We start from the raw sequence: 12,841 nt of genomic DNA on the forward strand, positions 1-12,841 counted from the left end.
AATCAAAAATAAGATGTAAGTAGCAATAGCCTTGTATGGATTGTTATAAGTAGCAATAGGCTTGTGTGGATTCTTAAACTCATACACAAGATGCAAATCACTCCAAGATTATTGTGCAACTTGATATGTGATCCTAACTACGTGTCTAGAGTTTTATCAAAACAAGAACCAAAATGTGTCAAGCATAATTTGAATCATACTATGCAACTTGATATGTGATCCTAACTACAACGTATCTAAAGTTTTATCAAAAAAAACACTTCATACCACATGATCCCAGTGTCCATTTGCTCAACTATATTTGTCTAGACTTTGGTATTGTTATCAAACCAAAACTTGATTTCACTATTTGGTAGTCGGTCCCTAATACCCAAGTCTAGATAGCCATCCTCATAGCTACTAGAGACCCACTCATTGTATGTGCAACTCAATTGTGGGAACTTAGACAAAATCGGCATTTTTAGAATGTGAATTATTAGTGAAGATAAAGATAGTCACTAAAACTTTACAGATATGATGATTATAAAGAACATGCATTTTTGTATGCTCACAATAAAGCACTAGAAAGTGCGACCAAAGCTTTTTATACATGGTAAAAAACTAGGTGTATTAGAGAACGTTTTGACCTTCACTCTTTGAAAAAATGAGCTTTTTGTAATGTTCAACTTTCTCTTGTCATCTTATGTTCTTATTATTTTTATTCTAAATTGCCATAACACAAGGAATAAGATCTAATAAGCACCTTAGGCCATCCTCCCGTGTCCTCATATGCACATATCCTTCATTTCTTCCACACAACATGTTTGCATGGATCAACCATAATCCTGTTTGACTACTGCAATATGCTTGCCACCTTCTGGACTGGGCTAAAGACTTTCTTTGTCCAAATAAAATCAAGGGACTCTCTTATAGCTGTATTATACTAATAGATGGTTCAACTTTTGGATGCCTAGTCAAAACAGATTGAATGATGTATGCATCAAATAAAATGCTTGGTGTCTAGTCAGCACAGACTGGAAACCGGAGAGCGGAATTGACCAGAGAAGAGAAAAAAAGAGAACAGCTGACGACCAAGCTCTAATGTTGACATTAAAAATTTTCATAAGCTATATTAATGAAATCGGTGTTCCCTCAATTATCACCTCTACTAGAACAAAAACAGATCCCGATAAGCTAACTCAACTTTCAGCTCATGATCAAAATTCCACTCTCCTATATAAGAGAGTACCACTCACTGTGAAATAGGAGCAGCTGTAAGCTCCAGCAACCAATACAAGCAGCTGTGTACACGAAGTGCCATCCAAAAGCTGGCTTCTTGCCAGAAACTTCAAACCTTTGCCCAACTGCATTCCCCTATTTGGTAAAAGACAAATAATCTCTTCCCAAAAAGGATGCAGCAAAATCATCATCCTTATATAGAGTTTTAAGACCAAAAACCCTCCATGGTGTGTGCTGTAATGTTGATCCTTATATCTATGTGCAGTTCATGTTCAGATGTTCTCATCTTGTCACGTCCACACCCATCTTGAGCCATCCCATGACTATGCCCCTCTGGTACACCTCAGACGACCATTTCTAGTCAGCCAGTTGGTATGACAATGTAAATGCTCTGTTCATTAATACATGACATCTGTGCTTGAAAGCCATCAGACTTTTGCCCATGCTGGTGTTCGTTTGCTCTTTTTCTTCTTCCAAAATGCCTTTCCTCCTGCCTGCTTCTGATCTTGAATCTGAAGGTATTTTCGCTTCCTGATGTTGCCAGAAACACATGAGAATGCTATAAGACTACAACTAGCATGTGAATAATTTAGAAACAAAAAACTTTTGTACAGTGATAGTTAACCTGTATACAGAGAGCGCAGAGTCAGCTAGAAGCTCATCTGCCAGTGAGCTCTTCTGCTCCTTCTTTGTCAATCTTCCTGAATAAAACTCTGCAGGGCCTGCAACTACAGTTCCTATCTGCAAAAAATCAACTGAAAGCTTGAGAGAAATTTCTTCAAAGAGAATTAGATCGTGGGTTACAGCATGTCTATCTTACACATGGACAACTCTAAACCAAAAAATGGCTATAAGCAATTGCTCTTTGTACTTTCAAAATTCTGGCTTATATAAAATTAATCCAGTACTGACTCTGGGGGCATAAAGATCACAAAAGCTTTTAATATACAATCAAACCCTACTTAAAAGCAAATACTACACCTGCTCCATAAATGCAAAGCAAAATTCAATCTGTCTAGAAATCCAATGAGGAACATAGAAGGTTTACAAATCTAGAGACTTGATCAAATTGGAAGTATAGATCATCATTTAAATCATAGAAATGAACTGAATGCTTAGAGCAGCTCCAGCTCAAATACAACTTGACAGATCCGTCTTCCGTAAGGACGGTTGATACATTACATCTTCAATTAGAAAAGTATAGACTGACCACACAGATCTAATGCAAGCCATCATTTGTCAATGAGCCATTAAGTTGTCATGTTTCTGTTAGCACTCATGTTTGTCATGCCTTGTCATCTCCTACCTATGAGCCTCAATCTGAGTCAAACGAGGACTTTAGAAGCTCTGACCTATCTGTCACTTGTTTTGACGGAGGAGGTAGCTCATTCTAGAGCACTTAGTTTATTGCCTTTTGGTGCATTTCTCCTCCAATCGGGATTTTGTGTGCATTTCCCAAGCAGTTTCTACATTCATCAGTCTACCTCAGTTGCCGGACATGGTCCACCTTTTCCAGGATTTCTTCTAAGATTTTATGGCATTTCTACCAGCATTAAATGCTGGTCGGCCTTATTTTGGCCCCAAATTTCAGGTCGGCCAGATTTTGGGGTATTTGGCTATTTATAGCCTCCCCACTTAGTTGGCAAATCATTCGTTCATCTTCCTCCTTTCTTGGCAAGTACACACTCCGACTCCATCATCTTCGTCCATCTCTAGTGCTGCCATCATCATCAGCCTAATCCAGTGCCCTCATTGACACTGTGGGCTGCATGCAAGGACTGATCGGTCTTCCTTCTGATTCAGCATTCTTTCCATGTTCAGTGCAGATTGCTTTCTTCTTTTCTTGCAATCTCTCTCTCTTCCTTTGTCTCTGTGACCGTGTTCCTTCCGTTGCCCTCTCTCACATGGTATCATTGCCTAAGAGAGAGAAGCTGACTTTTCACAAAGGAGACCACCCCAAACTGCCACGCAGCCTTGCCACATCAGCATTTTGCTGAAAATGCAGCCTTCTTCTTGAAGGCGACAGCTTCTTTGTGCACACAACAGTATTTCTCTCCTAGGCGGACCCTCTACATCGACTTCCTTGTGATCCTATAGCCGTTTCCTCCTTTTTCGTTGCTGTCTACCGCCAAAATGCAAATTTCTTGTGGGTGTCTTGCAAGATTTTGAAAATGTCTTACAATCAATTTCATGGCTTTGATGGTATAGATGAGAAGCCCTCTTGGCACTCCTCCGAACAATGGCGAGATTATCGCACAGATCGTGGAGAGCGAAGGTCACCTAGAATGCTTGTTCGGGAACCCTCTCCTCCCCGTTCTCTCCATGTCTCACAATAGGCCCATTCTACTAGCCTTCATACGCCATCAATGGCACCCTCTATTCAGGTGCCTGTACTCCCTTCTTTACCCAAAGAGAGCCAGCTTCATGGTTCAAACTACTCGCTTTGGCCGTGTAAGATGGAGTGTATCCTTGATACGTTCAATCTTTGGGAGTTTGTTACCCACCCTATTCCTTGTCCACTGGAGGATCCCACCATTGGATCATCAATGGATCATGTGGCCTTATGGAATTGGCTCATCTCTAGAGCCCGATCTTTCCTCTTTATGAGCTTACAGGATTTTGTCCTAATACATGTGAGCAAGTTGCGAAAAGCAGCAGAATTGTGAACAAAGCTTGCTTCTTTGTACCATCAGAAGACATTTTCCCACTAGATTACTCTCAAGAAGAAATTACGGATACTCGCTATTGATGATCCTTCTTCCATAAAGGATCATATCAACAAGTTGGAGGATATGAGGGATAAGGTCACATCCCTTAGCAGGAGGATCTCTTTAGAGAATATAGCTATGATTCTTTTGACTCTGTTGCCATCTCCCCAGTTTGATGTCTTCTAAACCAACCTTCTTACGTCAAGGACCCGTGAGAAGCTTCTATGGGAGGAGCTTGCCCCGCTTGTTTTGGAGCATGACAAGCATGCCAAAGAGGTTGCCAGTGGATTCACCTCCACCAAAGCTTTTATTGCAAGTTCAATAGTGGGAAAGAAGTGGAAAGGGAACACATCCAAAGAAGAAATGTTGAAAGAAGTACCCTCACCTTCGTCCGAGAGTAAATAACGGACCTAAAACATCCAAGCCTTCTTCCTCGACTCTAGTAGTTACCCATGAGTCCATGTTCCTTCACATTGTTCAGTTGGAGGAGCCTTCTTCAATGGTTGCCTGGTCTTTTGAGAGACCCTAGCTGGTTGATACTAGAGCTTCTAGTCATATGACTCCACGAGGTGATTTATTCCAGGATCTATGCCCTTTTGAGGGTTTGAAGTAATTGGGATAAAATGGAGGCCAATAATAAGTTTATAGAAGACTAAATTGTGGTTATTTTTCAAGAAACCCTGGCTTCTCCAAGGTTCTTCCAAATCCTCATGGATGATTTCAATATTTAATCAAGATTTCACCCTTAATCAGTGGCATTGATGAGTCTAGATTACCCACAGTGATGGCATATTCGGAACAATGATTAATCAAGTGGTGGATTGACCATTTGAGCATCAGCATCTATCTTCAACAACTATAAGAGGTACAATTAACTCTCATAATCTTTAAATCTCTCTTTTATCCACTTGTTCAACCTATCTGATGATTACTAAAAGAGCTCACTATTGGTGATATTGTATCGGTTCAAGCTTCCTTTCACAAGCCCTTCATGTTCCAAACTTGGGCTTTCCACTCCTCTCGGTTTATGGCCTTACTAGACTTGGTACCCGAGTTGTGTTCACCAAGCAGGTCATTTGTATTGAGGATTCTTTTATCAAGGTTGTTATCGTAACACATTGGTAGGAGAGCAGGCTTTACTAGGTCCATTCCCCTTCTCTTATACAAGTTCCTCCAAGACAGTTGTCTATTGTTACACCCGTTTCCACTTGTGCACCATCTATTCCCAAGTTCCTTCCCATCTGCCACTCTCTCCTCCAGTGGTTTCCTCATACCTCATCCTTTTAGAGGGGGACGATCTCGATGATACGACTATGGATTCCTTGGCCCCTAGTGTTTCAATGAGTGTTTCCTAGGGTCGTGAGAAGCTTCTTCATCGGCAATCTACATCGACGGATTTCATCAGCATTGGCATTCCTCTTGCCACCCCAAGATCTGTTTTTTCCTTAGAGTTCCACCACATCCAGGATCTGAGAGGGGGTGTTGAAAGTCATGTTTGTCATGCCTTGTTATCTCCTACATGTGAGCCTCAATCTGAGTGACTCGAGGACTTTGGGAGCTCTAACCTGTCTGTCACTTGTTTTTACAGAGAAGATAGCTCGTTCTAGAGCACTTAGTTTATTGCCTTTCAGTGCATTTTCTCCTCCAATCGGGATTTTGTGTACATTTCTCGGGTAGTTTCTACATTGGTCAATCTGCCTCACTTGCCAGACATCGTACACCTTTTCCAAGACTTTTTCTAAGATTTTTTGGCATTTTTACCAACATTAAATGTTGGTAGGCCATATTTCGGCCCCAGATTTCAGGTCCACCGAATTTCGGGAGATTTGGCTATTTATAGTCTCCTCACTCAATTGGCGAATCATTCATTCATCTTTCTCCTTCTTTGGCAAGTGCACACTCCGACTCCATCATCTTCATCTCCGGTGCTACCGTCATAATCAGCTTGATTTGGTGCCCTCACTGACATGTGGGCTGCATGTAGGGACTGATCAGTCCTCCAGTATTAAGCATTCTTTCCTTGTTCAGTGCAGTTTTCTTTATTCTTCTCTTGCAGTCTCTCTCTCTCTTCCTTTGTCTCATGTCCGTGTTGTTTCTTCCGTTGCGCACTCTCATAGTTTCAACATGAGGATTAGCCAATGTAGCTCTAAAATAGTACACAATCACCTTTACACAGCCCTTTTGATGGACAAAAGTCTGGGAAGAGCCCAATTCACAACTCCGAATAAAGGAGCCACTGCAAGAATTACAGCAAAAAAGAACACCATCAGGCAAAAGCCATAGCAGAAGCAAGAAAACCAAACAGGCCACAAGTCTTTTCCTACCTAGTTGAGCATATCACGATTGGCAAGCTTCTTTGGGCCAGGCTTTGTCATCAGATAAATAGCAAGCATTTGAGACACAACAACCGACAACATACACCGTCACTCGGCAATGGAGAGGAGTTCTTTGGCATGTTGCATGAGATTTCTTTTACAAAAAGCTGTGGCAGGTGCTTCTTGGTCTAAGTTCAGTTTCCACATTCTCAACAAAGCAAATTACCTGAAAATGCTTTGGGAGGCCTTTTGAATCTTCAGCTTTATAATGTCTCTTTGGATCAATAACCTTGCGCAGCTGTGCAGAAGAGAAAACAAAGGCAACCGCTTCAGTTCACCATTTGCTAATATATAAGATGCTGCCATTTATGTCCAGACAGAAAAGGTCATGTACCTTCAGAATCTGGAGCTCCTTCTTTAGCTCCGGAGTGATGGTGGGCGCAGAGAGATTGAACCTGCTTGTAGTCCACAGAAAATAAAGAAGAACACATCTTTTAAAATTTGCCGCACTTGTCAACTTCTTATTTCACACAGTTGTAGATCATAGGAACATCTATCAGCAAGTTACACATTAAGAAATAGACCTCCATTTTTCAAACCACCTGCTCCATGAGATGTAACACTTTTTCTGTCCAACATGAAATCCCTCCTACCGCTTTCAGTCCCCCCCACCCCCCAAAACAAAAATAAATAAATCTCCACCTTTTCTCCCTGCAGCTTTTATATATGTCAAAATAGACTTCTGAAAATGTTCATCATTCTTTCCTCTCAGTGTGTTGCAAACAAATCATCACTTTTGAAAGCCAAATATCATCTACTATCCACAGCAGAAATCATTAGAAACAAGATGGAGCTGAAACAAGTACCATTTTGGACCAGCCGTTGTGTCTTTCTGTTTTCTAGTCAACTTGTTGAGTTCACGAGGATCTACAGGAGGAACAACCAGTCCATCAGTAACTACTCTTTCTTTTTTCCATAGTGTCTCAAAGCCTTCTCTCTTCACAAGTTCAGATTTCTTTTCTGAGATGTTGCCAATCTTTGGTATCGGTAACCCTGTGTTTGGTGACCATAAAAGCCCAGGATTTGAGAGTCTGGAAGAAAACTTTCAAGTCATCATTAGGATACTCGAAAATAATGACTGTATATCATAAGACAGAACTGCCCCTTCAAGCTAAAAACTCACGTAAAACTGAATTCATACCTAGAAGTCAAGCGGTGATTTTCCAGTTCTACATATTTCTTGTCAATCTTGCCATTCCCTTTAAAAGCCCCTTCCTTTTTGTTTGTGTCTTCCTGCATCCTTATCAGCACACTTCAAAACAAACCAAATAATATTAGATGCCTACAGCCAAAAACCTTTATCCCTTTTAAGCAGTTTTTTTCTAGCTTGAGAATAAAAGAGAAAAAGCAGGAGCAAAACTACCATCATAGCAATAGCTTTGTAAACACAAGCTACACTGCTATCACAGGCATGTCCATACATGTACTGCCAATGTGCTGTTACCAAAATGGTACTTACTTCACAAGCAAATAACCACACACAGTTGAAGAAACACAAGCATCCACCACTCTACTCATAAACGTCACAATGCAGAAATATAGTCAGCATACAGTATATGGAATCTGGAACATCTCCAAGCAACCTTTAGATAACTGAGAATATCTCTACCAAGGTCGTAAAAGCACCACTCCCCTCATCAGCATCAAGCAACACTCTAGATGAGGCCCGAGGCAAACCTGCTAAGTTATCCTCCTCCATCCACTTTGCATCAAGTGATGCATAGTTCTAAAACTTCACCAAAGAGCAACAAGAAACATTACCCTTGACCTTCCTTTCCTAATGTGCAAATACGTGTTGAGGAACCAAGATCTCATCAAGTTCCTTAACCTCTGGTTGCATCCCATCAAGAATGGCCTAAGGAAACTCACGTGAAAGGCATTGTGAATTTCAATGATAAAGTAGCTTCAACATATAAGCTACCTCATTGATCCTTTGCACTTGAAAAGGCCCATAGTACCTCATACTAATTTTAGTCATAAGATGCTCTTTAATGAAACTGGCCTTTGATATCCCAAGGGCAGCAGACCATAATCAACCAAACACTCAATTCAGCAAACCAGTAAATTCAACTACCGAAATCCACGCACAACTAGAGCTAGAGTGCTCTTGCACCACATGGTGACAGCTCTTGGTGCCTATTTCAGGATTTTGATTCAGAATACCAAAGCATGCTCTGAATTAGTTGCAAAAGAATGGATTTCTATCAATCTCTTGTGACACACTTGATCAATGGGTGCTCAATAATTCTATTACCTTCATTGTTGGTCTCTTACTAACCCTAGGCTTTTCAGCTGTCTATGACGATATGCTAGGGTTTGTGCTGAGAAAACATAGAAGGGCCATAAAGAGCCTTCCACAGCCTGTAGACATGATCCTCCTTCCCCTGCACAAGAAAACCAGAGGCTGTGTAACATAAATCTCCTCCTCAAGGACGCCATTCAGAAAAGCAGACTTGACGTCCATCTGATAAACAGGCCAACGGTGGTGAGCGAAAAGAGCCAAAAGAACTCGAATGGTGGACATCCTAGCTGTAGGAGCAAAAGTCTCGAAGGAGTCCAAGCCTGCGCGCTCTGGAAAACCCTTGGCAACAAGCCTAGCCTTATGCTTGTCCAAGGAGCCATCTGCAAGATACTTGGTCTTAAAGACCCATTTCACACCTATCACCTTCCGTTTCTCGGGACGCGGAACAAGCTCCCAAGTATGGTTACGCTCGATGGAATCGAGCTCGGCCTGCATATCCTGTCTCCAAATATCCTGTGCAAGAGCCTCCTCCACAGTGGAAGGCTCGGAATCCTAAAGAATCTGTGACATAAGAGCATAGTTCACACATAGTGAACTATCACGCTGGGCCTGTAAACGGGCTGAGCGACGTGGACCTGTAGAAGAAGCAGGAAAGTAAGTAACACCTGAATCCTGCATGAGCCAGCGATACCATAAGGGAATCCTAAGAGACTCCTGCTGCTGCAAGGGAGACCGGGTAGTCTCCGGAACCTGCAAAGCACCCAAATCGGAGAGGGACTCCCCCTCACCAAAGGAAGGTAGATCCTCCGCATCGGAAGAAGGCTGTGTATCCCGTGAAGATCCCGAAGTGGAGATGGAAGAGCTCGTAGAGGACGGAGGCACATCCACCAAAGAGGAAAGGGAAGCCAAAGGAGGAGGAATAGGGGGGTGCTAAGGGGTATCCTGGAAGGAAGAGAAGGTGGGGGGGGGGGGGGGGGGGGGGGGGGGGGGTCCCGTCGATGACGAAGAAGCACCTGTAATGGAACCATCAATCGGATCCTCAGAGGCCGAAGCCTCATCAAAGATCACATCCCTGCTCACCTCAACCTTCCGTATCGTCGGGTCATAGAGCCGATATCCCTTCATGGTCGTGCTATAACCCACGAAGATAAGCTTTCTCGACTTAGAGTCGAACTTCGTCTTCCTCTTCTTCTTGTCCACATGGACAAAAGCATCGCACCCAAAGATGCGAAAATGGGACACGGAAGGCTTCTTCCCAAAGAAAGCCTCATAAGGAGTCATGTCCTGTAAAGCGGAAGTCGAAGAGCGGTTGCGAATATGCACCGTTGTAGCCACCGCCTCACCCCAAAGGAAATGAGGAAGACTCCTATGCTCCAGCATAGATCGGGCCATCTCCACCATGGTCCGATTCGCACGCTCCACCACACCATTCTCAGATGGTGTGTTTGGATGTGAATACTCCACCCGAATACCATGATCCCTGCAAAACTGAGAGAAAAGGTGAGAAGTGAACTCGCCACCGTGATCAGCTCGAACGCCACGAACCTTGGAAGTTGTTTGGGTCTCCACAAACACCTGCCACTCACAGAAACGGGAGTACGCCTCGCTCTTGTACTCCAAGAAATAAGGCCACACATAACGACTAAAGTCATCCACAATCAGCATCAAATACCTGGCCTTCCCAAGGGAGGCCGTGCCCATAGGTCCGCAAAGGTCGGTGTGAACCAACTCAAGCGGAGAAGTAGCCCTCCTAGAAGCAACCTGAGGGTGAGGCTGCCTATGCTGCTTGCCCTCAAGCAGCTAGGGCACAAAGTGTGAAGAGGAGGGAAATCTAGAAGTCCCTCCACCATCTTCCTCCTAGAAGCCCGCCGAAGAGAATCGAGGTTCAAATGACCATACCGAGCATGCCAAAGCAGCCCAAGCTCATGGGAAGTCCGCGCAGCCAAGGCTATGAGCGTATAAAGCCCACCCTCCTGTGTACCTGTCCAAAGAGCATCACCTATAGAAGCATCCTCCACTGTGACTGCATCTTGAGTAAAAATGACGCGGGTACCTAGCTGAGTAAGGCCATGCACAGACAATAGGTTAAAACCCAAATCAAGGACATAGAGAACTTTGGCGGAGGAAGACCGCATGTTAGAAAACATAGGTAGAGTCCCCACGCCTCGAACCGGGACTGTAGAATTGTCACCAATGGTGACTGTACCCCCTCGGGAACGAAGATCCTGAAGCCAATCCTGGCGGAAGGTCATATGTGAAGATGCTCCACTGTCTACGAGCCAAGGCTTCTCCTGAGTGGTAGAAGCTAGGGCTGTATCCTCCTCTACAAAGACATGCACAAACGCAGATTCTGTCGTGGCTGGGGTCGCCTTCGAGTCCTTCTCCTTGGGCTTCAAATGGGGATACTTCTGCCAACACTTCTCCTCGGGATGAGTGCCCTTCCCACAGTGGGGACATTTGGGCTTCTTCTCCTTTGCATCCTTCTTGTCCTCCTCCTTCTTGTCCTTGGCCTTCTCCTTCTTTTGTTTCTTCTTCTTGCCGCCACCTGTGCCTGCCGTAAAAGCCTTGGTGGAGCCACTGGCTCCCACCTCTTTGAGTTGCTCGTCATGCTCCAAGACAAGCGGGGAAAGCTCCTCCCATAGGAGTGTCTCATGGGTCCTCGAGGTGATGAGGCTGGTATAGAAGACATCATAACGGGGTGATAGCAGCTGAGTCAATAGAATCATCGCCATATCCTCAGACGATATCATACGACCAAGAGAGGCTAACTCGCCTCGCATATCCTCCATCTTCGTGATGTGCTCCTTCATGGAAGGAGAATCATCAAGACTGAGCATCCGCAACTTCTTCTCCAAGGAAATCTTGTGGGCAAACGTCTTGTGCTGATACAAAGACGCAAGCTTCTTCCACACTTCCGCCGCGGTCTGTAACCTGTGAACATGTACAAGAACGGAATCATATAGACTCATAAAAAGAAAGGAACGGGCTCGAGAGTTGAGCCTATCCCACAAGGCTGCACGGTCCATAGAGGTGCCATCGGACGAATCCGCGGGGGGACGGTCGATGGGCGAAGAAACAAGCTCCCAAAGGTCAAATGTATCGAGGATGCATGCCACCTTGCACGACCAGAGAGAGTAGTTGAAACCATCCAACTTATCTTCCTTTGGAAAGGAAGGGAGAATCGGCACCTGAATGGAGGGAATCAAGGAAGGCATCCGCACATCTGAAGCAGTCTTCACGGAAGATACCTTCACGGTAGATGGAACCCTCTGAGATGCATGGACTGAAGAAGGACGAGTGCGAGGAGGTTCTTCCCGACGTCGAACCTCCTGATAATCCCGCCTCCGCTCAGAGAAATGATGAGAAAGGAGTTCATCCTCTGAGTCGTCAAAGCCTGAAAACTGGTAAGACATCTTCCAATCTGTAAAATATCAAAGAAAATTGTGCCGATGTCGAAGTATGACCAGTAGTTTGGTCACCAACCACCAAGATGCAGGCTGAGAAAGCCTACAAACACCTGGATCTGCAAAACGCAAAGATAACTGATCACCAAAAAAGAGACCACCAGCACCAGGACATAGTCAGAAAAGGAGTCGCCAGCAGGAAATGTGCCGCAAGGAGTGGTAGCGACCAGCAGAACTGCAAAACGCAGACTGAGGATGTGTCCCCTAGCAGAAGGAGGGACAGCCTGATGGAAAACGCAAGGTAGAAAGGTCGCTAGATGACGTGGCAGCCTCGGAAGACAGCGTCTACAGCAAACACAGGAACAGGGGCCGCCTGGGCAGTTGTTGATGAAATGGCAGCAGTAGTGAGGTATCTCTCCACGTGGTTATGTCCTCCGTGCTCTCAGTCAGGCGATGATACCATGTGAGAGTGCGCAACGGAAGAAGAACACGAACATAGAGGAGGGGAGAGAGAAAGCAGGGAATGAAGGAAGAAAGTCTGCACTGACTGAGATGAATGCTGAATACACTGAAATGGACAGAGCAGTCCCTGCACGCAGCCCAGAGCGTCAGTGAGGGCACCAGAACAGACTGAAAGCAATGGCAGCACCAATGCCGGAGCGGGAGAGGACGGAGAGAGTGCTGAACCTGCAGAAGACAATGCTGGGAATGACTGGGGGGCTACTATATATAGCCCCAGGCCAGAAAACTGGCCGACCTGCCAAATCTGGCCGACTTGGCCAGATCTGGCCGACCTGCCCAGAAATCTGGGCCGACTGCACATGAAAAAAAAAGCCCAGTGTGAGCTGTGTGACTCCCGAAGGCTGAATACAGACAAGAACAGCAAATACTAAG

The 12,841-nt window shown here is 44.5% G+C and overlaps 1 protein-coding gene across 1 annotated transcript in view; it reads right to left on the reverse strand.

Annotated features, from left to right (window-relative positions):
- Window positions 1-1,083: 1,083 nt before the first annotated feature.
- The window catches only part of LOC148035945 (uncharacterized), a 40,682-nt gene continuing 28,924 nt past the window's right edge, over window positions 1,084-12,841 (reverse strand). The window contains exons 2-7 of the mRNA XM_087677925.1: window positions 7,443-7,553; window positions 7,108-7,332; window positions 6,636-6,696; window positions 6,468-6,539; window positions 1,844-1,959; window positions 1,084-1,749 (exon numbers count right to left, since the gene is read on the reverse strand). Of these exons, the coding sequence (XP_087534051.1) occupies window positions 1,647-1,749; window positions 1,844-1,959; window positions 6,468-6,539; window positions 6,636-6,696; window positions 7,108-7,332; window positions 7,443-7,553 (688 nt within the window). The 3' untranslated portion in view covers window positions 1,084-1,646. The remainder of the gene's footprint in view (window positions 1,750-1,843; window positions 1,960-6,467; window positions 6,540-6,635; window positions 6,697-7,107; window positions 7,333-7,442; window positions 7,554-12,841) is intronic.

Source organism: Lygodium microphyllum, chromosome 5 (genome assembly GCF_053477565.2).
Source record: "Lygodium microphyllum isolate KBCC chromosome 5, Lygodium_microphyllum_v1.1.10, whole genome shotgun sequence".
Taxonomy (NCBI): Eukaryota; Viridiplantae; Streptophyta; class Polypodiopsida; order Schizaeales; family Lygodiaceae; genus Lygodium; species Lygodium microphyllum.